General features: G+C 33.9%; 2 protein-coding genes across 3 annotated transcripts in view; one reads left to right on the plus strand and one right to left on the minus strand.

Moving 5' to 3' along the window:
* LOC149788979 (DNA-(apurinic or apyrimidinic site) endonuclease 2-like) overlaps nucleotides 1-27,181 on the minus strand; it is a 41,235-nt gene extending 14,054 nt beyond the window's left edge. The window contains exons 1-4 of the mRNA XM_089975134.1: nucleotides 27,006-27,181; nucleotides 22,618-22,701; nucleotides 16,111-16,294; nucleotides 3,150-3,296 (exon numbers count right to left, since the gene is read on the minus strand). Coding sequence (XP_089831260.1) covers nucleotides 3,150-3,296; nucleotides 16,111-16,294; nucleotides 22,618-22,701; nucleotides 27,006-27,120 — 530 coding nt within the window. The 5' untranslated portion in view covers nucleotides 27,121-27,181. The remainder of the gene's footprint in view (nucleotides 1-3,149; nucleotides 3,297-16,110; nucleotides 16,295-22,617; nucleotides 22,702-27,005) is intronic.
* Nucleotides 27,182-27,273: 92 nt separating this feature from the next.
* Nucleotides 27,274-27,793, plus strand: part of LOC149788980 (lamina-associated polypeptide 2-like) — a 40,317-nt gene continuing 39,797 nt past the window's right edge. For both annotated transcript variants that reach the window (XM_089975136.1, XM_089975137.1), the window contains exon 1: nucleotides 27,274-27,426. The gene's annotated coding sequence lies outside the window, so the exon portion shown is untranslated. The remainder of the gene's footprint in view (nucleotides 27,427-27,793) is intronic.

The following is a 27,793-nucleotide window of genomic DNA, read 5'->3' on the forward strand; positions in this document are numbered from 1 at the left end:
ATCCATGTACGATGGGGTAAATACTCTACTATCTCCACATATTCTTACATGACCAGGTTAGTTCTGACTGGTTTGACATCATGCACTTTAGTGGTCAGCTGTATTCAAACATCGAAGTTTCACATGCTAATTGAATACAGGATTGGTTCATGTTTAAAATCTACTTTATTCAGGTATTTTTATTCTTCGACAGAAAATGTACCTATTAAAATACATTCTTTGCTGTGTACTAATATGAGCAAAGAATACTCAAAACACTTTGAACCCTCTGGCTCAAACTCTTTACTTGTGCTGCAGCATATGTCTGAACACAGCAAACCATGCATTATCCATAAATTTCTGTACCAAGCTATGTGTCTGTGTGTGATTTGGATTTTTAACATAGTTTTAACAATGTTTCAGTCCTATTACTACGATGTCTGCTGTGTGGCAGTTTATAGTGATGTCTAGCACTGGGGCATCATGCCAAAGACATGTAGCATGATGTCCCACCCAGTCACATCATCCTGACACCAGGCCGACCAGTCCTAACACTAACCTCTTAATGTTGAGCACCAAGCGAGGCAGCTGTTAGTACCATTTTATGTCTTTGATATGACTCATCTGGAGATCGAACCCATGACCTCCCACATGCAAGATGAATGCTCTAAACACATGGCCACCGAAGTGGTCTTTACCAAGCAGAAATTTACAGATAATGAGAAGGGGCACAATTTCATAATCTAAAGTACTTTTAAACTAACCCAGTCCATATCAGAGATAAGCACTTTGCTGATAATGGCCAATGACAAAAGAAGAGATTTTTTTTATTTGGCCCATTTGCATCAGCTGATTGGTGAATGGATTCAGAAGTTCGAGAAATGAAAATCTATTGGTAAATTTTGACAAACAAATGTGACAAGCCCAATGAAGTTCCAAAATCATTATAATTTTCAGCCGATGCAGGTAATGGAAATAAGGAATATGAATATTATGTCACAGCGCCAAAGAAATTAATCTGAACACAAAATGCAGCTGAATATGGTATATACCCGTTTATAAGGAGTCCAACTGTAAATTGCACAGACCCAGATCTACAATCACATAATGTGCTGGCAGATCTGGGTCTGTGCAGTTTGTTAGGAGTAATCAGTAGAAAAAACAACAATGACCCTGGTCTGCATGTACATTAAGTTACAGCAAATCTGGATCTTTAAATTGTGCAGTTTGACTCGACTTATAAGCATGTATATATGGTAGATGGATGGTTTTCATATATATATATATATATATGCTTTATATACCCCAAACATGTTCATGATGGGGCATAAAATATTTGAAACTATGCCAAGAAAAGGGACTTCTAATCAAGCCCTTGACTACTCCACTTTCACTGCATGGTAGTCTGGGTCCAAAATTTCCATGCAACTGTATGCCAGTCTGGGTCTGTAATTTTCAAGTGCATGGCATAATTTCCATGTCTTATGTTCTTACAGTATGAATACATGCACATGATTACATGTGCATGTATGTGTGAATTTTAAATATATACCAATAAAAACATCAACCCAAAATCATTACAACAATTTTTAAAAATTTATTATAAACCACCTTGACTGTTGACATACTATACATTTTAATCCATTTCCTTTCTCTGCACTTATATAGATAAGTAATAATATAGATAAGTAATGATCAGGAAGATCACGAATTTTTACAATGTGTGGATCAAATTTGGAAATCTGAGACAAATATTTACTTGTTGAGATTCACACTATCTGTCTAACCTAAAATGGTTATACAGCTGAAAAACTTCCCATTTTTACTTGCCAGCAGTTGATGTTTATGAAACTTCATATGTCTTCTTTTACAAAGGGAGAGGGTTAATTTTAATTTTGTAATACTTACCTGCCATTATTGCAAAGATTCCCTCGTTCCACCCTGTTCTGATGTCCTGTGCTTAAAGAGTATGTTATTCTGTATGTTGGCTGAGACAAAGGAGTCAGACTGGGATCGTGTTCTTTTTAATTATGGTGACTGAGACTAAGGAGTCAGATTGGGATCGTGTTCTTTTCAATTATGGTAACTGAGACTAAGGAGTCAGACTGGGATCATGTTCTTTTCAATTAAGGTCCCTCAATACTAACTGGAGGAGGGAATAATTAGCTTGGACTGGGGATTCCCAGAAAAGGAATGTCATACAACAGAAACAAGTAATATATTACTGCTATTAAATTCCCAATTTATCCTTCATAGTTTACATAAAAATCTAGGTCAGAAATATAACATTTGAGTTGCCAGGAAAAACTGAAGACACCTTTGTCTGCAAGTTAAGGGATTTTTTTTCCAAGCCATTCTCTGAGATCTTGAACAATGCCAAACTGCAGGCCCTTGAAGTGCACCAGAACTATATTCCTTCACAAAGGTCAAATGCAAAGGGCTCTCAAAGAAACATCTGTTCCATTAAAAAAACTGACTCACCCTAAAGAACTTGTATGAATTATCTATTTATAAAAAAAAATATAACTGGTCCAAAAAGGTCTAAAAAGAAAATGGGCCCAAGTAAGGTTTAGATAGGCTTTTAGTGTAGGGCTATCCATCTTTGCTAACCATGATTTTAATATGTTAATCTAACTACACCTTCACAGATCGAACCAATAGTTCACTGTTGTGTCCTATGACATAAACTGGTTTTCATGATTTGCCTCCCTTACTAATTAAGCTAACCAACAGCATGTAACAGCAGTGCATTGTACATCGGCCAAAAATGGTGGAGGCAACTGATATCACAAGGATACTTTGTAACTTTAACATCGAAAGTATGACTATGTACCAGAATGAAGTCACTACAGATGTAATTGAGGAAAAGGATGTACCTGTGCAAACAAAGATCGGCAGTGTACAATTGCTTATTTTTGAGTCCATTCCAGCTAAGTACTCATCTTGTCTCAATCATGTGGGAACAGTGTTCAAATTTGAACAACTTGATTTTGATTGGATGTAGTAGCGTGCCACATCTAATGAAATTCACAGACCTGAAACACAGAAATATCTGATCTATCTGTCTGCCAAGGTGTAGATAGGTTAACATATCAGAACCATGGCTAGCGAAGATGAGGGGTATCCTATTTTATAAGCACTGTCTAAAAACAAAGAAGCACAGTACCAACCTGCCACTTTCCAGAAGGGCTTCTGCACGTGTCTGCAGCAAGGCAAGGAACCTGAGTTTATACAAATGTCGGTCCTGTTTGTCTGGATCTGCCCTAGGACAATATACATTGATAATAGCCAGGTTTCTCTCTTCCCCATTCTTATCTCTGTAAATTGAATGGTTATTCATCATAACACATGAGCTAATATGGATTTTAAAAAGTTGGTATTGTAATATGAAACATACGATAATAATAATAATAATAATAATAATAATAATAATAATACATCACATGTAATAATAATAATAAAATGAAACCCACAAAAACCTATAGCTAATCCTTTGAATCTTTAAATTTACATCATGTTTTATATGACCCTATCAGGTTATCTTCCTAATCCCTGCCTCCAAGGGGGAGATAAAACTTTCCACACAATCTACACCCACTATGCTATCATTAACCAAAGTTTGAAGTTCTAGCTTTCTAGTGCAGAAGTAAAAGGACATAAGTACATAGCTACCTAAATAAATACAGAGTGCAGAATACAACATAAAACCTTGAAATGAAGGTCAAATGGGATTGCACATGAACATGGTAAAACAAGGCTTCTAATCAGTAAAGGAAAAGTAAAGCACAATACAGGTCAGCCTAGGAAATTTTACAGGAATATGTTAGAGAACTGAGTCAATCACCCAAAACTGCATATTTGCCTGGGTATTTCTTATTACGATCCAAACAGGAGTCAAGTTACTGAATTTTGTTCCTCATGATTTTATGTTAATACTGAAAAACAGTTTTAAATTAAATAGAAGACAGACTAATCATCCTGAGCAATGAACAGCACCATTTCTTTTACTGGAAATGAATTTATAAACATTTAAACCAATACCAGATAGAACATTATCACTAAGTTACGTGAGGTACCAATTTGTGTGGATTTCATTTTTGTCCCAAAGATGAATTTAAAGAGTGACCTAATGAAAAATGTTCCCATATGGTAAAGAACCCCCCTCCCATTTTCTTACTGTGCTTCATTCCTCAAGACCAATAAAGCTATTTGATACTTCAACATCATTTCTGAAGGAAAATATCTTTTACATGTGTTCTTTTTATTTGACCCATTTAAAAAAGAATTATAATGCATTTTATATTGTTTCAATGCATCAAGATATCCAGTAGCTGTATCTTCAACTCACTGCCTTAAATTTTTGTTTGACAAAAGGATTGAGTAAAATGATAAAAAGCATATGGTCTTTAAACACTAGTATTACTAAAATTGAAAGAAAAAATAATAAATGATACTAAAAAATGAAAATTAGATATGGCTGTGTGTACAGTCTACTGTCAGATGCTAGTATTTGTTGAAGAAGGCAATTCAGACTTTAATTGCTCATAAATATTACTTACTACATATGTCCTGTGCTATTGTGAAAATAAAGATGGCTTTGACATAAAACATGTATTTGTTAATAAATAATTTCCTCTTTAATTTAAAAAAAAAATTACAATCAGACAAATCAATATGGGACAGTAATCGTCTACATAAAAAAATAAAATAGCAATTTCTTATCATTGCAAGCACATAAAACTATGGCTGTTTGGTACAAACTTGTGTATTCTGATTTCTAACCTTTAAAATCTGTCTTGCTGGTTACAAAAATAATGTTAAAAAAGTTAATCTTTATCTCCTCACTATTACATGTCATGCATCTCCAACTGGTTATGTGATGTTCAACGACTTGCCCTGTCATAAAACTTTCAGTAAAAATTAAGAAGATGTGCATTCTGGAGTCATTTTTAATCATGTTTGAATAAAGAAAACAGAAATACTTTTATACTCAATATTTGACAAATTTACGAATTTACAGACAAACTGTCCATGTCCGTCAGCTTTCACCATTGTGTGATTAAATTTTGGTTTCTATTTTCATAACAGTTGCACATGATGTTCAGTTTGCACATGGCACACTTGCTATACTGTTGTCAAAAACAAACCATAACAGTTGCACATGACATTCAGTTTGCACATGGCACACTTGCTATACTGTTGTCAAAAACAAACCATAACAGTTGCACATGACATTCAGTTTGCACATGGCACACTTGCTATACTGTTGTCAAAAACAAACCATAACAGTTGTACATGACATTCAGTTTGCATATGGCACACTTGCTTTACTGTTGTCAAAAACAAACCATAACAGTTACACATGACATTCAGTTTGCACATGGCACACTTGCTATCTGTTGTCAAAAACAAACCATAACAGTTACACATTCAGTTTGCACATGGCACACTTGCTAACTGTTGTCAAAAACCCTTATGTAACTGATCAGAGTTTGTTTACGTTTGATCAGGATACTTGCTGAAGAAGTCCATAAGGATGTTTTATGACTGTTACATGAACCAGTAAGTTATGTGCTATGTGATAAAATAAGAGAATTCTTTAAATGATTAGCAAACAGACTTAACATAAATTGCTTATCTTTAATTTCAAATACATGATGACAATTAAAAAGAAAGAATTCTGCATGAAGACAACAGCATTTTCTCTGCACTCTCTTGAGATGGTTGCATATGACTAACCTCGAATCCAGCTTCACATAACATTTACAGATCCAAAGTGTCCGTCCATGTTATGTTGATGTCTATCTTTATTAAACAGCTGTAATGTTAAGAAACGTAACTGAAATTCTATATCAATTTATCCATTTTATATGCCTGAAATTAGCCTTAATACTGACATTTGGTATTTTTTTTGCAGTACAATCAAAATTTGTATTTCTGACCAACCTGTGTGTAAATCAAATAACACGGACAGAACAGGAATAGCTGTCATAAAATTTGATTACTGTTTAGTGATTCTTGTGTATTGTTATTTTAAGAGGATAGCACTCAAATGAATTATGTGCAAATACCTAATTAAACTGAAATAAATGCCACATTTCCAATTAAATGACTGAATAATCTGAGTACTGGGTAGTTCTAATTAACATATATGTATCTTGCATAGCATTTATGGAACTGAACTGGCGATCAAAGTAATGTGATTCTTGTCTTTTGTCAAGGAAAATTACACAATATAACATTGTGTCACAGAATAAGGCAAGAAATAACTTGGTTTTGCCTTAGAATGATTTGATCATTTTCGTTGTACCTGTGTACAATGTTACCTAGGGTAGATAATTGTTTTTCTAGGTAAGCAACTGAACTAGCATGTATCTCGGCGTAGATTGCTTGTGGCAAGAGACACAAAAGCATGGTATGCACAGGTATTCTACCCTTACCAATACTCACTCTCCTGTAGATTTAAGGCAAGTTTGTTTTCTAACTGACACACTGGTCTTTGGATCTTGTCAAGGAGTGAATGTTCTCAATTTTTGTTCTCCTGCCATAGGGGTAAGTATTACATGTGTATTTTATTTGATATGTGAAGCATATTCAGTTTTTAACGTTGTATTGTGAAATGATGCCTTTACTACTACATGGATTTGAAAAGTGAACTTCTGAATAGTTAAAAATTGCTCTTAATGGTTTAATTTAGTAGCATGTATCTATAGATTTTAATTCCGTACCTGTTTATGTGACTAGTTTGGTTTTATTGTAGCTGTCTGTTCCTGTCGGTACCTGTCTGTACATCTGTGTGCATGGTGGATCCATGAAGGGTGGGTGTGGCCAATACAAGTGGGCCAACCCAAATTAGCAGAACTGTGTGCTGTCAGTGAGTATGTGTATGCAGGTATATCAGGCCATCTGTCTGGTCGTCTATGTGTCTATATGGATATGGAAGATGATGTAACCATCAAGGCCATTCAAAGACAAAACCGCTAATTTGTAAACTTGTGAGCATGGTGGATCCATGAATGGTGTGTGCAGCTGATACAGGTATGGGCCAACCCAAAAATTCGGAAGAACTGTGTGGTTTGTCAGTGGATACATTTGCAAGGTTTTACAAATATTTATGAATCATATGGCTGTACAAATGACCGAGTCATATGTTTGTTTCAATTGATTGTTGTTTCAATTGAATACAGTTGGGTCACTTTCATTACATGAGATTATGTGAATCTAACTTCCATTATGTGAGATTATGAAAATCTTAATGTCATACATTTGAATATATAATCTTTTTTTGTTTGTTTTCCTATTTGTGAATATTTGGATAAAGTAACTGAATGAGACGTTTGTTTAGAACGTGAAAGAATCACACTGTATTTGTAGTATGTATATTTCTATTAATTCATATCATAAACTTCCATCTTTCATTACATTGTGTTGTGTTGTCATTTGATCCAAGCATCCATTCAGGTCTATCTTGTTACACATTGCTTTGCTTAAAATTGGATTTTAAAAGAATTTTCATTACATACTGTCAACAGCACTGCCAAGAGACTTTATAGCAACAGCAGCATCAGCTCAACAATTAGAACCAATAAGTTTCCTTTGATATCAAGTGCTTAGTTCAGAAGTCACCCTAAGCAAGTTGGCATGCCATAGAGCATACATAAAAGCCAGGAGGTGAATAAAAAATCAATATAATTGCAAATAATATGATGCAATAAACTACAAAATATAGAACAATATCAATATTTTAAAGTACATGTACTAGCACATTACAGACCCAATATACTAAATAATTAATACAATGTACATAAAATTTCAGTTGTCAGATTACACCAGAATTATCATTGGAAGCTAAATTTTTCAGGAAAGTTAGCAAATTATCAGGCAATGAAGAAGCTGAATACAAAATATTATTAACAGATGTGGTACAGCTACTTGTTATAAACTGTGTATGTGATTTTAATCTGTTAAGAACACAAAATGCATAGGATCAATAAATAAATGTTTACATACATTTTGATAATTAGTAATAATAATCTTAATAATAAGACTTAAAATGGCATCTATGTTGTAGTTTCTCAGTGACTGATTGGATATGAAACTTTCAAGAATAATTCTGTGGTTTCCCATTGCTTGCGTAAGGTTACATGAACATGTTTAGTTCGTCAAAAATCAATAGTGTATGATGTCACGTGGGATCTATTGCAAAGTAAAGCCACAATATAGTGTATATAAGGGGAAAATTAAGCATTCAGTTTCAGTCTAATTTCTGGAGTCATTCACACTTTTTTTGTTCCTGCTCTAAGTCTGCAGACATGTTTTATGTTGTACATTTATATTTTTCAAGACGAAAAACATTTGTTTGGGTTGTTCAGTGGTGATAGAAAGTGCTCATTATTTGGGCAATAATATTATTCTGGAACTGTTATAAATTATTCAAAGGAATTCTGAACAACACCATCTTGACAACATCACGGTTCTTGGAGGACCATTACATTTCTGGTACTGAAATTTATAAGGAACTTTTCTTTCATTTAAGACTTTCATAGACCTGTATAGGGACTAGTTTGGATTTACTTCAAAATACTGTAAATCCATCTCACATTTTTCATTCACAATTTTGATAATTAAATTGTTTTCTAAGTTTTAAAAATGGTTGTTGATTTTGCTTCTTTTCTAACTTCAGTTTGTGACCAGAGTCTTAGCAACTGTTTTTTGGAAAAAGCACTGAATCGAAGTCATGTTCATCAGGTCTGCCAGTACAGACAAATGTTTATCAAGTAAATAATCCTGAAACTGTTGAATTAAACAAGTCCAGCATTCTCAAAGCCATGAATAATTAGATCTGCTCTTCCTAATAATCTTGCATGAGCCACAACTATCGATTTCAGTATGTATCTGCTTGATTGATGAAGTTTTCAGTAAAGTTTAATTAATGAAGTTTATTTGTACATAAGGCAGTTTCAAGTGAAGGAGTGATTCCAGTGCTATTCAATTTAGATAGCCCCAAATGTTTAAACTGTTTGCTAACTGCACTGAGTAAGGGGCATATGGTCATGTGTTTAGTTCATGTGGAATGATGACATTATTTGAAATGACAGATTTAAGTTGAATTTCACCACTCTTTTAAGCCACTGTGTTAACTCCAGGTTCTCCTTTCACAGATTTATTGGTAAAATAGTGTTATGACCAGCCTTGAGAGACCTCCTGTCTTGAGAGACCATTATTTTTTGGCAGAAGGGGTGGTCTTTCAAGACAGGTTCTACTGTATAAGGAAGAGATGATACATATGTACTTTTTTAATCAATTAGCTTAGTGTTGTCGGCTCCCTGTAATGTTGAATGTAAATGAGTGATCTTGACAGGCATTTGTGTTCATACTGTGGTAGAACTGTTTGTCATTTTTGGAATAGTTTTATTTGTGGAGGGTAACCTACAAATTAAACAACTTCATATCAGCAAAGTCTTATGTGCAAAATGATTTTAAGCACAAAAAATGTGCATTGAAAAAAAAAGCCACAAACACTGAGACCCATGTTTTCTTTTCAACAAACTGTGAATGGGACCTTTATAACAATGAAGAGAATAAAGAGTGTGCTGAGGGACAAATGTTTAGTCTATTATTTAAATTCAAAGACAAAATCATTTTGTCTGTGAACATAATGCAAAATAAGGAAATAAAAACAATCATGTATATATATTTCATGTTTCTGATGATAATGATTGTTTCAGAAAACATCTTTCATAACTCTAATGCATCCTTACCCCAATGGTAATAAATATTCCTGCTGTGATAACTTATCTGAATCAGTAATGACAGCTCAAAAAGTCTGATATCCGAATACATCTTAAACCTTAATGAGGAGAATTTTACTTGGAAATCAAACTGTGAATACCAGTGTTCTCAAGTCAAAGAAGTGCTCCAAGTTATTCAATGGTCATAACTGTGAAATATCATCAAAATCTGACAATTAGAACTCACATGGCATCTTACAATGGGGCTTCAAAGTAAATATATTTCAATCAAACAAAACATGTGAAAGCTAGACTTTTCACAAGCCAGTGATATGTCGCTACTAAGTCCTTAAAGGGTCATGTCCTTAAAGGGTCATAATTCAATAAAATATCATTAAAATCTGTTCATCATCAAACTCAATTCAGTTCTTTTCAAAAAAATGCTATACATTTGATTGAAATGAAACCAAAATTGTGAATACGTAGAGTGTGTACACATACAAGTGGGCTGCATAATCTACCGTATTTCATGTTATTTTTCGTACACGAATAAAATAATTATTAATTTCAGTGCACAAAAAATTATATGTAAAATAAATAATCATTTGGTGGTACTGACTGTGTATGAAATATAAAGGGATCGTACCTAAACAAGTTCTCAATTCAAGAATCTAATTACAATAAAAATAAAAGTACTCCAAGATTTTTGTTGTTATTAGTGAATGAGAGAGAGAGAGAGAGAGAGGATTATGTCTCAGTGTGCAAGCTCATCTGCATTTAGAGCATATGTAGCTGTTATGTTGTGTAATGTTGACAAAATGATTAAGATGGTTTGAACATGTATTAGTTATGGGTATTATTTATTGGTAAATTGTACATAATGACATGCGACCACATTGTCAAGAAATTAAGTGCAACTTGTATTTTTACATTAACAATAAACTCATTATCAAATTGCAATAAAAAATAAAGAAATTGAAATCACGTTTTAGTTAATGCATACAACTAAGTGCACGTAAGTGTGTGTGTGTGTGTGTGAGAGAGAGAGATGAAACAAAATTTTGTCAGTGTAAAAGACTGAATTTATTCAGGGTGGATTTTATTTGTAACATTTGCAAAGAGAAAAAAAAGGACTGTTACCTCACAATTGTGATAATCATCATGTATTACAACCCAACTATATTCCATTATCAATAAACACCGCTAAATCAACAATTCATTCTTGTTTTAATTACGATGTATATTGTCACAACCACATGGCTATGCAGTGTTATTTACACAGTAATAAACATGCTTAGCCTTTGGGTTATTCCAGTTGAAACCAGATTGAGTGCAAGAATCAACAGAAGAGGTAAAAAAAAATTCAGATTGCGAGTGAGGAAATGAGGCTTTCTTTAAGGAAATGAAAATCTGTCACTGTGCTATTGAAGCTGCTGTCCATACAGCAGATGTTAAAAGTACAAGCGATCATACATATTACTTGTTATTCGAACTCACAAATGAAGATAATAGTGGGGTACATTGTAGAATAGATTTGCAATAAAATGTTAATTATATCCAAGTCAAAACAGAACAAGTACTTAAAAAATAGTACATGTATATGTATATATATGAATCAATTTAACCGGAGTCTGCGACTTTCATATTTACAATAGAAAATGACTAGGTTTTTATATTTTATGTTTGTATGGCTATAATGAAACAATAAGACTAGTTGACCAATGGTCTGTGGTCTTCACTTTAGCGTGTACTGAGATGTAATTTTTTTGGGATAAGAAAACATCAAAGGTCTTTCGAACTAATTTTGAAATGCACGTGGTGTTTTGTTACGGTGATGGACTTTATAAGGAGAACTAATTAATGATAATATTTAAAGGTATAGTCATGTGAAGGACTTTGTTCATTTGTTAATAAACAGCAGTAGAGATTGTAATGACAATAAGAGAGCTTATGCACATGGGCACCCGCAGGATTTTTTGCAAAAGGGGGGGGAGTCAGTTACGGCCAGGAGAGTTAGTATAGTAAGCAGCCTGAAACAAAAGCTACATTTGCATGAGTAAACTTGTCGGGGGGTCACGTGACCCCCTTGACTTATGCTGCGGGTGCCAATGCTTATGCATCAATCACTGTATTTTGTCACCAACAATTAATTATTAATTTTTGTAAAAGCAAAATGGCAATAGGCTATTTTCAATCTTTTTTGCAAATGTAAACCTTCTTAGTATAAATTTTATGTCTGATAAATACAAAGTGATATGTAAGAAAAATTGTGATACATTTAAATAATTATTATTCTGATAACTGGATTGTGTACAAAAAATTAAAGGGTACGAAAAATACATGAAATACGGTAGTTCATATTTTATTTTGTTGAAGAGATCAGTTAAATTGTTTCTATTCTTAGTAACAGTATTCATAATTGTTAACAGATCAGCATCAGGTAACTTGAAAGCCCTATATTAAAGGATGCTTCTGTCAAATCTGGACAAAGGTTTCTCTTTTTTGTGTACTGGTACAATTCTGACGTCAGATTGGCATCATTTGTAAGATCTGTAAAGCTCTTCAAGCCAGGATACTTTCCATCAAATATGGTCAAATTCTATTCTGACAGCAGTTTTGAAGAAGAAGTCATGTAAAGGTTCTTCTCTTTTTAATAATAGCAGCTTCTACTGTAGTAACATCAGCCATAATGTATGGTGGAACAGCAAGATCTGTAATCACTTAAAAGGTTTTCCTTCAAGGATGCTTTCTGTGAAAATCAATCAAAGTCTGTTCATCAGTTTTTGAGGAGAAATCTTGTCCTGGGTTTTTTACTATTATTTGGAATGGCAGTCCTATTTGATGTAAAACTGACATCAGTTGTATAAATGTTAATGCCAAATTTGGCTCCATCATTTTCTGAGAAGTTCAAAACAGAAACTGTTGGATGATGACTCATGAACAACAATACTTGACATATGCATGCAAGACTTACAAAGGATAATGCCTGAAAGATGCAGGGCCATGCCATAAGTTCACTTGCACTTATTGTCAGGTCATCTAAAAATTAAATTTCACGGAAAAGATTTGTAGCAATTGACATGAGAATGACTGAGCATAACAGGTAAATTATAACTCTTTGTCTACTGTATAGAATGAATACACTATGCATATTAGGTGAACTGTAACTCTTTGTCTACAGTATAGAATGACTACACTAAGCATATTAGGTGAACTGTAACTCTGTCCACAGTATAGAATGAATACACTAAGCATATTAGGTGAACTGTAACTCTTTGTTTACAGTACAGAATGACTACAGTAAGCATATTAGGTGAACTGTAACTCTTTGTCTACAGTACAGAATGACTTCACTAAGCATATTAGGTGAACTGTAACTCTATGTCTACAGTATAGAATGACTACACTAAGCATATTAGGTGAACTTAACTCTTTGTCTACAGTACAGAATGACTACAGTAAGCATATTAGGTGAACTGTAACTCTTTGTCTACAGTACAGAATGACTACAGTAAGCATATTAGGTGAACTGCAACTCTTTGTCTACAGTATAGAATGAATACACTAAGCACATTAGGTGAACTGTAACTCTTTGTCTACAGTACAGAATGACTTCACTAAGCATATTAGGTGAACTGTAACTCTATGTCTACAGTATAGAATGACTACACTAAGCATATTAGGTGAATTGTAACTCTTTGTCTACGGTACAGAATGACTACAGTAAGCATATTAGGTGAACTGCAACTCTGTCTACAGTACAGAATGACTACACTAAGCATATTAGGTGAACTGTAACTCTTTGTCTACAGTATAGAATGAATACACTAAGCACATTAGGTGAACTGTAACTCTTTGTCTACAGTACAGAATGACTACAGTAAGCATATTAGGTGAAGTGCAACTCTTTGTCTACAGTATAGAATGAATACACTAAGTATATTAGGTGAATTGTAACTCTTTGTCTACAGTACAGAATGACTACACTAAGCATATTAGGTGAACTGTAACTCTTTGTCTACAGTATAGAATGAATACACTAAGCACATTAGGTGAACTGTAACTCTTTGTCTACAGTACAGAATGACTACAGTAAGCATATTAGGTGAATTGTAACTATTTGTCTACAGCAGAGAATGAATACACTAAGCATATTAGGTGAACTGTAACTCTTTGTCTACAGTACAGAATGACTTCACTAAGCATATTAGGTGAACTGTAACTCTATGTCTACAGTATAGAATGACTACACTAAGCATATTAGGTGAATTGTAACTCTTTGTCTACAGTACAGAATGACTACAGTAAGCATATTAGGTGAACTGCAACTCTGTCTACAGTACAGAATGACTACACTAAGCATATTAGGTGAACTGTAACTCTTTGTCTACAGTATAGAATGAATACACTAAGCACATTAGGTGAACTGTAACTCTTTGTCTACAGTACAGAATGACTACAGTAAGCATATTAGGTGAATTGTAACTATTTGTCTACAGCAGAGAATGAATACACTAAGCATATTAGGTGAACTGTAACTCTTTGTCTACAGTATAGAATGAATACACAAAGCATATTAGGTGAATTGTAACTCTTTGTCTACAGTACAGAATGACTACACTAAGCATATTAGGTGAACTGTAACTCTATGTCTACAGTATAGAATGACTACACTAAGCATATTAGGTGAATTGTAACTCTTTGTCTACAGTACAGAATGACTACACTAAGCATATTAGGTGAACTGTAACTCTATGTCTACACTATAAAATGACTACACTAAGCATATTAGGTGAATTGTAACTCTTTGTCTACAGTACAGAATGAATACACTAAGCATATTAGGTGAACTGCAACTCTTTGTCTACAGTATAGAATGACTACACTAAGCATATTAGATGAATTGTAACTCTTTGTCTACAGTACAGAATGACTACACTAAGCATATTAGGTGAACTGTAACTCTTTGTCTACAGTATAGAATGAATACACTAAGCACATTAGGTGAACTGTAACTCTTTGTCTACAGTACAGAATGACTACACTAAGCATATTAGGTGAATTATAACTATTTGTCTACAGCAGAGAATGAATACACTAAGCATATTAGGTGAACTGTAACTCTTTGTCTACAGTATAGAATGAATACACTAAGCATAATAGGTGAATTGTAACTCTGTCTACAGTATAGAATGAATACACTAAGCATATTAGGTGAACTGTAACTCTTTGTCTACAGTATAGAATGACTACACTAAGCATATTAGGTGAATTGTAACTCTTTGTCTACAGTATAGAATGACTATACTAAGCATATTAGGTGAACTGTAACTCTTTGTTTACAGTATAGAATGAATACACTAAGCATATTAAGTGAACTGTAACTCTTTGTCTACAGTACAGAATGACTACACTAAGCATATTAGGTGAACTGTAACTCTTTGTCTACAGTATAGAATGAATACACTAAGCATATTAGATGAACTGTAACTCTTTGTCTACAGTACAGAATGACTACACTAAGCATATTAGGTGAACTGTAACTCTTTGTTTACAGTACAGAATGACTACACTAAGCATATTAGGTGAATTGTAACTCTGTCTACAGTATAGAATGACTACACTAAGCATATTTGGTGAATTGTAACTCTGTCTACAGTACAGAATGACTACACTAAGCATATTAGGTGAAAAGTAACTCTTTGTCTACAGTACAGAATGACTACACTAAGCATATTAGGTGAACTGTAACTCTTTGTCTACAGTATAGAATGACTACACTAAGCATATTAGGTGAATTGTAACTCTTTGTCTACAGTACAGATTGACTACACTAAACATATTAGGTGAACTGTAACTCTTTGTTTACAGTATAGAATGAATACACTAAGCATATTAAGTGAACTGTAACTCTTTGTCTACAGTACAGAATGACTACACTAAGCATATTAGGTGAACTGTAACTCTTTGTCTACAGTACAGAATGAATACACTAAGCATATTAGATGAGCTGTAACTCTTTGTCTACAGTATAGAATGACTACCCTAAGCATATTAGGTGAACTGTAACTCTTTGTCTACAGTACAGAATGACTACACTAAACATATTAGGTGAATTGTAACTCTGTCTACAGTATAGAATGAATACACTAAGCATATTAGGTGAACTGTAACTCTTTGTCTACAGTACGGAATGAATACACTAAGCATATTAGGTAAACTGTAACTCTTTGTCTACAGTACAGAATGACTACACTAAGCATATTAGGTGAATTGTAACTCTTTGTCTACAGTATAGAATGAATACACTAAGCATATTAGGTGAACTTTAACTCTTTGTCTACAGTATAGAATGAATACACTAAGCATATTAGGTGAATTGTAAAATTTACAAAATTACCTAATTTTATGTTGTGTAATCACAGCTCTTCCTTCTGCATCCAAAGAATCTAGCTCATTGGCTGAGAAACATGACTGATAACCATAGTGACCAATACTTCCTTCTGCTTTGGTTGTAAGGCATCCACTCAGACCCTCCTCTGCACAAAATGGAATGGCACTGTCTTTACAGAATGTAGCCACACCTGAAAATCCATTTAATACTCTTCAAACCTTAATGAGTTCAAATAATTCATCTTACTCCATTTCAAAATCCAAAATAATTTAATCAAAGTATCAATGATAATGAGTAGCGAGCAGTAAAAAGTGCAGAGGAGATAAAGAAAGTGGACGGCATACTTTTATGAATTTGTCCCATCCTATGCAATGGTCTTCATCAAGCAAAATAAAAATTATCACTTTTGTCTGGGATGCATGACAATAATTAGGCCATCCTGTTCAGTTTCTGGTCTTTAATAAGTGAGGCAACAAGAGGTCCAAGAGTAAATGAGAATGAAATCACTCACCTGGTAACAAGAGGTCCAAGAGTAAATGAGATTGAGATCACCCACCTGGCTGACATTTGCCTAATAACAAAATACAAGTCAAGCAGTAACCAAAAACTGAGTTAGTAGGATGTTTTCTGTATAATTTCTTTCCAGTTTATCCAACTAAATAATTTTGGAAAACAAACTGTGCCAAGCATGTACAGGGGGAAGTTTCTTTATATTTTTTTGTATCTTCATCCTTACTGGAAGGCATATCAGCATCGTCTGCAGTATGCTGAAGCCCTCTGTGCAAGAATTATTTTGTGTCAAATTTGGTTACATTTTGTTCAGCACATGTTCAGCTAATGTGCTTTAACAGTTTATCTATTTTTTGAAAAGGTGGCAATACCAGGATGATTTGTCAAACATGGGTTAGAATTCTGGACCTTTAATGAAATGGGCGTGGGTTTGAATTCTACCATCAGATCAGCCTGAGTCAGCTACTGTGTTGTGTCCTTGGGCATGGCACTTTACACAATTTACCTAAGCAGTTAGGTATTTTAGCATAACAAAAAAAAGTGTTCACTCCACCAGTATCTTTTCATCAACAGATTCTCCCTCTTGCTCTTTCTCTCTCTACCATTGCCAGCTGTATCAAGCAAAACTGAATATTCACTTTGTCTGTCATTATATCTGTCAATATATAAATGTTCCCAATTTGTAATACATGTATGATTATGCCACAACTACATATTGGCCTTTGTAGACTGTTCCCTGGGTCAACCAGTGACATCATTTCCCTATGGTACAAAATATCAGTCATACATTATGGCCATTATACTGTGTATGCACTAATGTTTAGATATATAAACTGCCAACTTACTTAACCTGGTTTTGGAATGACCTACAGCTCAATACCCTGGTTTTGGAATGACCTACAGATCAATAACCTGGTTTTGGAATGACCTACAGCTCAATAACCTGGTTTTGGAATGACCTACAGCTCAATAACCTGATTTTGGAATGACCTACAGCTCAATAACCTGGTTTTGGAATGACTTACAGCTCAATAACCTGATTTTGGAATGACCTACTGCTCAATAACCTGGTTTTGGAATGACCTACAGCTCAATAACCTGATTTTGGAATGACCTACAGCTCAATAACCTGATTTTGGAATGACCTACAGCTCAATAACCTGATTTTGGAATGACCTACAGCTCAATAACCTGATTTTGGAATGACCTACAGCTCAATAACCTGATTTTGGAATGACCTACAGCTCAATAACCTGGTTTTGGAATGATATAAGGCTGGACTGTTTAAACCATAGGTTTGTGTGATCTTAAGAACTGACATAATTGCTACACCATTACTATAGTGAATTACTCCATTAGACTCCGTCACATCAAGGGTTCTCATATCATAATTGCTACACTAGCCCATTACTATAGTGAATTACTCCATTAGACTCCGTCACATCAAGGGTTCTCATATTATAATTGCTACACTAGCCCATTACTATAGTGAATTACTCCATTAGACTCCGTCACATCAAGGGTTCTCATATCTTTTAAAACCATACACTGAAGTGTTTAATTTTCAGTACATCTCCCACCTCAAACTGTACATGAACTAAACAAATATTGTTTTTACTATTTACATAAAGATGCCAAGGTTGTACACCTATAATGGTGATAGTTTATTCTTTTCAACAAGCTATCATCCATAGTTAAACCTGTGAGAAGTTAAGAAAAAATGTCCAAATTCTGTGATTTTTTTGGCATGGTTCAACAGTGTTATGTCTTCACTATGAATATATTATTTGTACAAGTTTGACTTGTGTATTATAAAGCTTGTGACCTGTTTAAAACAAAGTCTGATACTACTGCAGCATCTTCAAGATGGCAATAAGTACACAAAACTGACAAATGAAGTATGCTAGATGTTAAGTGATGCTGACCTAAAGTGTTTGTTAAGGGTCGATTATGGCGAGATTTATTCTCAGAGTGTGAATCTGCATCCACTAAGCACTTGAAAAAAATTAAAGTTTAATCAACACAGCTTATGTTTTCCTAATCAGAATGAGAGGTTTTCTTCAGCTCTGTAACTCAACAACAGGAGCACAATATGTCAATATGCACATCTTCAGATCATTACCAAATTTCAAAGCAAGCTATTATAAACTCTGACTTGTGGCACTCACATGATTCTGGCATAGACTACATTCAGCTACAAAATGAAAAGGGCAATAACTCAAACAAAAATTGCATGTGGTCAAGTGAAACAAGTATGTCTTTCCTGTAAGCCAAATGACCCCATCTGAAATCCTGGTGATTCCATCTTAAGTGCATTAGTTATTTCCAAACATTTCACATCCGGTCTGTTCTGGATATTTTCTGTCATTTTGGTGTTTTGTATTCACTACTCAGAATAGGACTATCAAGAATACACGAGTTCATATATTAGACCATTTTTTTCTAAATGCCTGCCTACCCATACAACTTTTCTCAAGCCCATTACAAGAACTTTTTTCTTTATTTGGCCCAAGCAACATGATTTCTTAATATGGGATGACCAAAACAACTACCATGTTTCAAAGCGATCCAAATGAAAACAGAGACAGTTGCGTTCATAAGATTTTATGATGCATCCAGCTCTAAGTACAAAAAGAGCAATAACTTATAAAAAGTGCTGGCGCAAAGTGTTTTTTTGATGTCATGGACAGACAGATAAAGATTATCATTCCAATATATTCTTGTCCATGCAGATTGATTAAGAAATTTCAATTGCCAAAATAAGCTGAATTTTTCTCTCCCCTTTCTATCAATAGAGAATTATTTATAATCAGAACAGTGATAAAAGCAAACATATCCAAATAATGCTAAATGATATGAGAATGTCACTGTGTGGTAAATGGCGTTCTCTTTTAAGATTATGAACCAGTCTAGCAACTATAAATTTTCCACAAGCCATGCCTAGTCTCAAAAGTCTCCAGCATCATACTGCATTACAGTTTGCTCTACATGGCAAATGGTAGCTGTATCTATAGCTCAGTGAATTTGTACATCAGCATCTTTAACTATACATAAAATTACTTAATTGGTTTCATCTGTAAACTGTTTTAATATCATTTACAATCAGTGTAACACTTGCCACTCATTGCATGCTGAAACAGGTGGTCTGTTTACGTCAATTCTTTGATGCCAGCATAACCCGTGGAGGAGTCGATTTTGTTATTAAGGAGTTATCAGCTTTCCAATTCAGACCTAATGTAGTTGCCTCCCTTTGATTTCTTTGCAGTATCAAAAACTGACTCTTCCACAACTGAGGATGAACATGATGGATTACATGTACTCAGAGCAGTCTTTATCATCATGTACTAAACGATGTTGTGATTTATGTCAATATGAATTATGTTTAAATCATTCATGTACAAAAGAAATTAGGTAATTTTAGCTACATTCTGAGACACTAACATGAAAATTCAATGAGAAATAAACATGGATATCATTCGCTATTCCATGTGGAATGAACTATAACATAATTTCTAGAAAACAAATAGGACACACAGGTTGAACTGGCAAATATCAAAGAAAATAATTGTAAAATACAACCAAAATGAATATATTACATGAGTGATAAATGAGGTAATACATACAATACCTACCAGTACTTCATACAGAGAATATTTGGCAGAATCTGAGTAACAACACTCTAAGCCTCTACAAAAGTTACCATTCACATCTGTCTTCCTTAATTAGTAGGTTACTTGGACCGTCATATCTATTTAAATAGGACAGATATGAATGGATACATAGATATAAATGGATAGATGTAAACACTTGGATAGCATATTTAATAAGTAGGAGATACAAACAATACTGAACTGTAAGGCCACCTAGTGCTACAATTTGTACCAGACATGTGCATAATCTTGCATATCCACTGAAATTACACAATTTCAACACTTTACAGAGGTGATGTTGCAAATTTATTATGAAAGTTGATTTAACCATACAGTTGCCATTATAGTGGAAAACATTCACTTACTATCATTTGTTGCCTCCCATTAGCTTAAAATGAAAGTTTTGAAAAGTGAGGGATTTTTTATTTGTAACACTGGTGACAGCCAGATGGGATGGCAATGTAGGTCCAGTCCACGAAATCCAATGGAATGGAGTCATGCCATCAACTGCTCAAAGCAATACCTGGCAAGTCAATTTCAACAGAAAACTGCAAAGTGTTATATACATGAACCTATTGTTCTGTATATTTGATTTAATTTATATTTAATTTAATTTTTGTTGTTAGTTTTAATTTTTTAAATTCCATTATATGCTATTGTTTACTGGCTTTGACATTTTCCAGAAATTCATTTACCAGAAGATCTGATTAGTTTTTCGTAAACACTAATAATCAAAACTTTGTATCTAATGCTGACCTAGTTCCTGACCTTGATTCATGAGTTGAAGTAAACAGTTTTGTTTTTTTATATTCTTTCTTAGAGTAGATTCATAAAGTGAAATTGAGGCTGTACTTGAAGCATGTGACAAATAACATGTAGCAACTTTTTCAAAATTCTGGTTTTACCAGAAGATTGACCCACATCCGGGTATCTGTTTTGCGCAGTAGCCAGATTTAATATTGATGTATTGAGAACAATTTTTATTCTTGCCTTAACACCTTTGATGTCCAAGTGTTTTGCTTTGACCAGTTTGAGTTTAGTTTTTAATTTGTCTTCAAATTATTTGGATTCTAAGAGATTATTTTTCCCTGGAAATACTTGTGCTCTAAATTAATTCTTGGACAAAGACAATTATCAAAATTTACAAAATTCAAACACTGGAATATTATTTTCTGTGATTCAACAAAGAACTGTTGATACATCAGTACTACTCTGACCACAACATATGTCATTGCCTTCCATTTTGGATTTCAGCAGGATTCAAACTCATTTTCATTAGAACATTTTATTATTAGAACTTCTATTTTTTAATTCTTTGATTATTCTTGGATTGATTTTGGATTTGATTTGTAAAACCGTTAAGTTCTTTTACTCATTTTTACCTTGTTTTTCCAGGGAAATAAATTATTTGTTAAATTTTACAAAGCTTGTTGTTTCACTTTTTTCTTGTTACTGTTTAAAAGAGCCTAAACATGTAACACTATTAAATTAAATTGAAGCTAACATTAAAGCATTATCACTATGTTAAATAACTGCTACTGAAATGATCTGGTTGGATACAGCTATCAAAGTGGAAATATACAGCCATAATATACCCCACACTTACCATTGCCGTTACAAATGTAAAATTAACATAATTTTGCAATTTGACATCCAGTAACCTTAATCTTGAATCTACCAACTCAATAGGGAGCTGTCTTTCCTCATGTATAACACAATAATTAAGTTGATAAAAATCATGGAAGACAACATGATGTAACTGGACTTATCAATTTTAGCTCAAATTATCTTCACCTTTACGCTCTAGGCCTGAGAACTAATATGGGGATGCTCTGCCTAAGTGTAGTGTACCTATCAGCTTTGTTGAAAATATACCCAAAGAAACTTACCATGCAAAACGGTGTGCTTAGTGCCAATGACCTGACTTTGAACCCAGCAGCTAAAATCAAAAGGCTTATGCCTTGACCTACAGGTACATCATGTGAGGTTGGGAAGAAAAAAAAATAGTACATCAAACTAAAGCTACAGACAGACAGATGTACAGACATATACATTGCTAAATCACACCCCTACACTTTGAGTTGGTCAACACATACAAAAGATGTGATAAATCCATAAGATTTTAGTATAAATTAGCCCTAATATTCTAAGAGTATGTTCCATTTAAGATAATATATAAATTCTTTAAGCTTTAACAATTAAAAATCAATTCAGCCCTAGCAGTATCCTCTGAACATTCTATTTTACTGGTATAATGAACTGCTTTCCTATGTGTGCATAGTTCTGAAGTGGCATGAAAGATTTAGTGCTACATATATACTACATTATTTCATGTGTACATTTCAATTCAAACCTGAATATCCACTCCTCTTCCTTGAAAAGCTGAAGTATGAATTGTATCCATCAACTATAGCTGTTGGTTCATCAAGTTGGTCTCCTGAAAAGCAATTAATGAAAATGAACATGAAAACAACTACACAAGGAGACTTCATCAGCTACCGAGATCTATTTTGTCTAGCTTTCATATGCAAAGCTGATGCTTCATGTTTGCTGATATTTTTAGATTTTATGGAATATTGCGTACATGCGGCATATTACATTATTTTTTTCATGTTAAATCAGTTTTTGCTTTGAAAAATTCAACCTTCAACTTGAACTCCATGTTACAGTTTTCTAATCTAACTTTAGTATGTCCACAATTACAAATTGTATTAACTCTAAAATGTCAAGCTATCACAGTGACTATACATAATGTACAGCAAACAGTTTTTTTTTTATACTGGATTGGACATGGTTGCTATTACATTCATTATTAATACCGGTAGTCAGAACTGTCTTCTATACCACTTCAAACTGCCCATAGAAACCACCACTTTGCAATCCCCTCACAACTTCCTACAAAGTTTAGAAGCATATAGTGACCACCGCTTCAAAAAATACAGTTGCATTTATTTTTTTCAGTCCCATGGAATCTGATGTACCATGTATAAGTTACAAGTGATTAGTAGATGTGATCGTCTACTTAATGTCATCTAAATGAATGATCTGCAACGGAAACAATCTCACATGGGACATACATTTGAATTAAATGAAATACTACCTGGCTATTTATTCTCTCTCTCCCCACACACACACACACACTGGCCATGGACTTGTCATCTCAGACAAGGTACTTGTGACTTAACATCAACTGGGCTTGCCACTTATATCAGAAGGAAAGACAGACATATTGTTTAATAGAGGTATTTAGGTAGATAGACAGGTACATGCAAATTGCAAATGACTTTAGTCTGTTTTCATAACCTGTAAATAAATAAACAAATGTTCCACTGAACCCAGAGTTTTACCTGTCAATTTACAAGCTTTCTGTGGTGTATATATATACTTGCTCACAAGACAATGCCAACTGCAAATTGCACAGACATAGATTTGCCATCACATAATGCCCTGGCAGAGCTTGGTCTGTGCAGTTTGTTAAGAGTAATCAGTAATCAGTAAAACAAACAAAAAAAAACCCAGATATGCAGATGCATTATTATGGTCTTTGTTGTTTGAAGATTGACTCAACTTTTAAGTGGGTACATATGGTATCTCTTATACGGGTGAGAGTGGAATTCAAAATATATCTTGCTACAAACATGAGTGCCTTAGTAATATTTTCCTTATGTTTTAGTTTAATACAATGTAACTAAGAAAGAACATTCTGTTGATTTAAAATTATTTAACTACGCGCGCTAACCTTTATGGCAATGCTTCTGCTGTTACTGTCAACACTTACATTTCTCCAGTTACATGATATAAAACAAGAGGCCCATGTCGGGTATCACTCATCTGGTTACATAACTAGTTAAGCAGGTGTATAAAGAACTGCAAGAACACAACTTATGTAAGCTATCTCCTTTATTTAATATAATGCTGATTGTACCTATTACACTGATAAACTACTTTCAAGTAATAAAAGCATGGCTAATATGCAGTCTCTAGCAATTAATTAAAGTCATCCAAGATCAGAAGCAAGATCTCACATGTAAAATCTTGCCCCTTATTGAATTCATCTAAAATCTTCAATATACAATGCCATAATTCAAATTTGATCCAAATATGATCAGAATCATAGATCAGAATGTGGCAGTGAGCTTAACATGATCATGCTCATTACTGAATCAATCAAAATCATGATGACACAATTATATATTTCAAGTCTGATCAAAATCAGATCAGAAATATGGCTTCGCAGGTGGCAGCAAATTTAGGCAATCAGATGCTTTATCAAGATGTGTGGCTTTCTCTTATTACCAACCTGAACCAAGGTCTTAATGATATATTACATGTTTACACTCAGATGCAAGATCACCCCACTATCATGCACATGTGTGTGTATGTGTAGCTTTAACAATGTTTCAGTCATATCGCTACGATGTCTGCAGTGTGGCAGTTTACAGTGATGTCCAGCACTGGGACATCATGCTACAGACATGCAGCATGATGTCCCATCCAGTCACACTATCCTGACACCAGGCCAACCAGTCCTAACACTAACCTCTTAATTCTGAGTGCCAAGTGAGGCAGCTGTTAGTACCATTTTTGTAAGTCTTTGGTATGACTCAGACAGGGATTGAACCCACGACCTTCCGCATCCAAGGCAGACACTTTAACCACTAGGCCACCAGAGCAGTAAGCATTGCACATATATAGCTCATTATAAAACTTGTCCAAGATAAAAGCATGTATTCCAAATCTGATCAAAAGCAAATCAGAAATATGATCTCAATAGTAGAAATAAGATGAGTCAATCTGATGTATGATGACCTCATTAATTTATGTATGTATGTCGATCTGGCTCATTATCAAACTCGTCCAAGATTTTGATGACAAAAGTATCAGCTCCATAGTGACAACAAGCAGGGCTATGTCATAAGCTCAGCTGGACTTACAATTTATGTGAACTAATAAGGATCAATTACTGTATATACTCACATATAAGCCAAATCATTTAGGAAAAATAAAAGCCTGGAAGGGGGGGGGGGGTCAGCTTCCTTGATCTGAATATTTGTAGAGACAGTGTTATCAATATTTTTTACTACATTTACATCTAAAAATGAAATGTGTACTAGATGCAGCATAAGTAAATTTAATCATCGGGTGAAAATGATTTATGCGATCAATACATTTTTTCAGTTATTCAGTTGAATGCATCCAGCTCATAAATGTCATCTAAAAATCTAAACGAAAGAGATGAATTAAACTTTTCCATTTGAAGAAAATCCTTTTCTAATTTACCCATGAAAGGGAAGAGTATGAAGGAGCCATATTAATACCCATTGACGTACCCATTATTTGTATGTAATTCATATCATTAAATTGAAAATAATTATTTTCCACGATAAGTTTTTTTATTTTACAAATATCTTCACTAGATAGTGTGCTATTATTAGGATTGTCAGCAAGAAAATATTTACACGCTTCAATACCATCTGCATGCAGAATGTTGGTATATAGTGATGTTACATCTATGATACCAGATTGAAATTATCAGATAGTGTGGAATAGACTTGAACTTTTTAATGAAAGTAATTGTATTGTTAATGTATGAAGGAAGTGATTTCATTAAACAACCTTTAAATTTGGATAGGTTTTCAGTATATGAATTACAACCAGATATAATGGGTCGGCCTGGAAAATATAAAGGTAAATTATGGTTAGGATTTTTATGAGTTTTGGGTAATATGTAGAATTGAGGTGTATGTATGTTAAGAGGGAAAGCATCAAATTCCTCATATACGGAATTATTATTTTTAGCGATCTCATTAATGCATGTTGAATTTCTTTATTTAATTTCTATTGACGGGTTTTCGATAATATGTTTCATCAAATGATGTTCAACTTCTTTACTAAAATCATCTTGATTCATAATAATAATAGTGTTTGACTTATCATCCTTTTTAATCACTATACTGTCGTCATTCCTTAGATTATATAAATACTTCATTTCGTCCTTAGAAACATCACTATGATATTGCTTTTTATGATTACCAGTTAATATCTCTTTTGTAATCACGTGTATATAAAACCTAAATATGAATCATGTAAAAGACAATTTAATTCTGCTAGAAAAAGGTTATCAGGGTGACAAGTTTTGGGGTCACTTCTGCAACCAAATGGGGCGACTTCTTGACCACTCTGGGATGACTTCTCCAGATATGCTGGAGCGAGTTCTCCCAGGGGCGAGTTCTCCGCATACCACACAGAATATATATATATATATATATATATATATATATATATATATATATATATATATTCTCTCAGTTCTCCCTATTCTGTCCATAAGAAGTCATGCTAGCTTGACCCCTGCCTTAAATTGATTATCCACTTATCTGTGTTTGTAGGTGTGTATATTTATGCAGATATAACTGCAAGCTCTACACTTATGTGGGGAAAAAACGTATACTGGTGCTCAACTTTCACTTTGGAAAACAGCTTTTCACAAATATGTTCTAATTTTGAGAAAACAATACTCTTTGCTTCGATTTTCTTCTTGCAGATGATAACACAAACAATAAAACAAAAGAATAAAAAAGTACAAAGTTTAAAAGACGAAACGTCCAAGTAAGAAACGAGACTGGGACGTATTGATTTTGGTACGAAACGTTCCATTTTTTTTTTTTTTTACCACAGCCACTACCGGCACTACTGTACAATTTGTACTGCAGGTAGGTATCTTCCATTGCTGCCACTCACTTGTAACTTTTGTTTCCTGAAGACAGATAATATCAGCATCAAGGGAGTCAAGTAAAGTTTTTAGATTCACTTTACTGGCTCGGATTCCATTTATATTCCAAGTTAAAATCTTCATTTTGTTTTATCTTCGTTCACAAGACCATCATTTTCTTGTTAAGTTGTTTAACAAGTTTCAGTTTTGCTTTTTGATTGGCTAAGTGATGTAATATAATCCAATCAAAACTGATATGACTACGGTGTTTGGTACATGTTAACAGTCACTCTTTTATTGGACAAACCGAGAAAGCATGCGGAACATTTGTCTGGTGATGTTCTACAAAGTGAAACTTCTTAGGAACTAACGTGTTGGTAGATATATATATACGGTGCCAGGATAATCCTACCTAATATTAATATTCAGCCAAAGAAAGTCAAGCCCAAGGTATTATCTTAGCGTCGTCTTTACATAAATTCTTCTATATTCACATTTAAATGCTGCATGTAAATTCAGCACTTTTGTCTCGCTCATTCTTATTATTATAGGTGTTTTGTGCGTTCTTTTTGGAAGATGAACTTTACCTACAAAAGTCCGATTCAACCACTTTTGACAAAACCTCATTAGACCGCCTAAATAAATGGTATTCAAACAGAGATGTCAAATATGATAATTCTCTTTTGGTGGCAGGCGAGGTTGCATGTCTCTGTATTTTTTTTTATAGTATTCGCATCTTAAACTTAAAAACTTGAGATAACGGCATGATATTTGGTGGCTGCCCCAGTGAATAGAGGTGAACATTTTGAACAAAGGC

This window comes from Sinohyriopsis cumingii, chromosome 11, assembly GCF_028554795.1.
Source record: "Sinohyriopsis cumingii isolate HCF-2022 chromosome 11, ASM2855479v2, whole genome shotgun sequence".
Taxonomy (NCBI): domain Eukaryota; kingdom Metazoa; phylum Mollusca; class Bivalvia; order Unionida; family Unionidae; genus Sinohyriopsis; species Sinohyriopsis cumingii.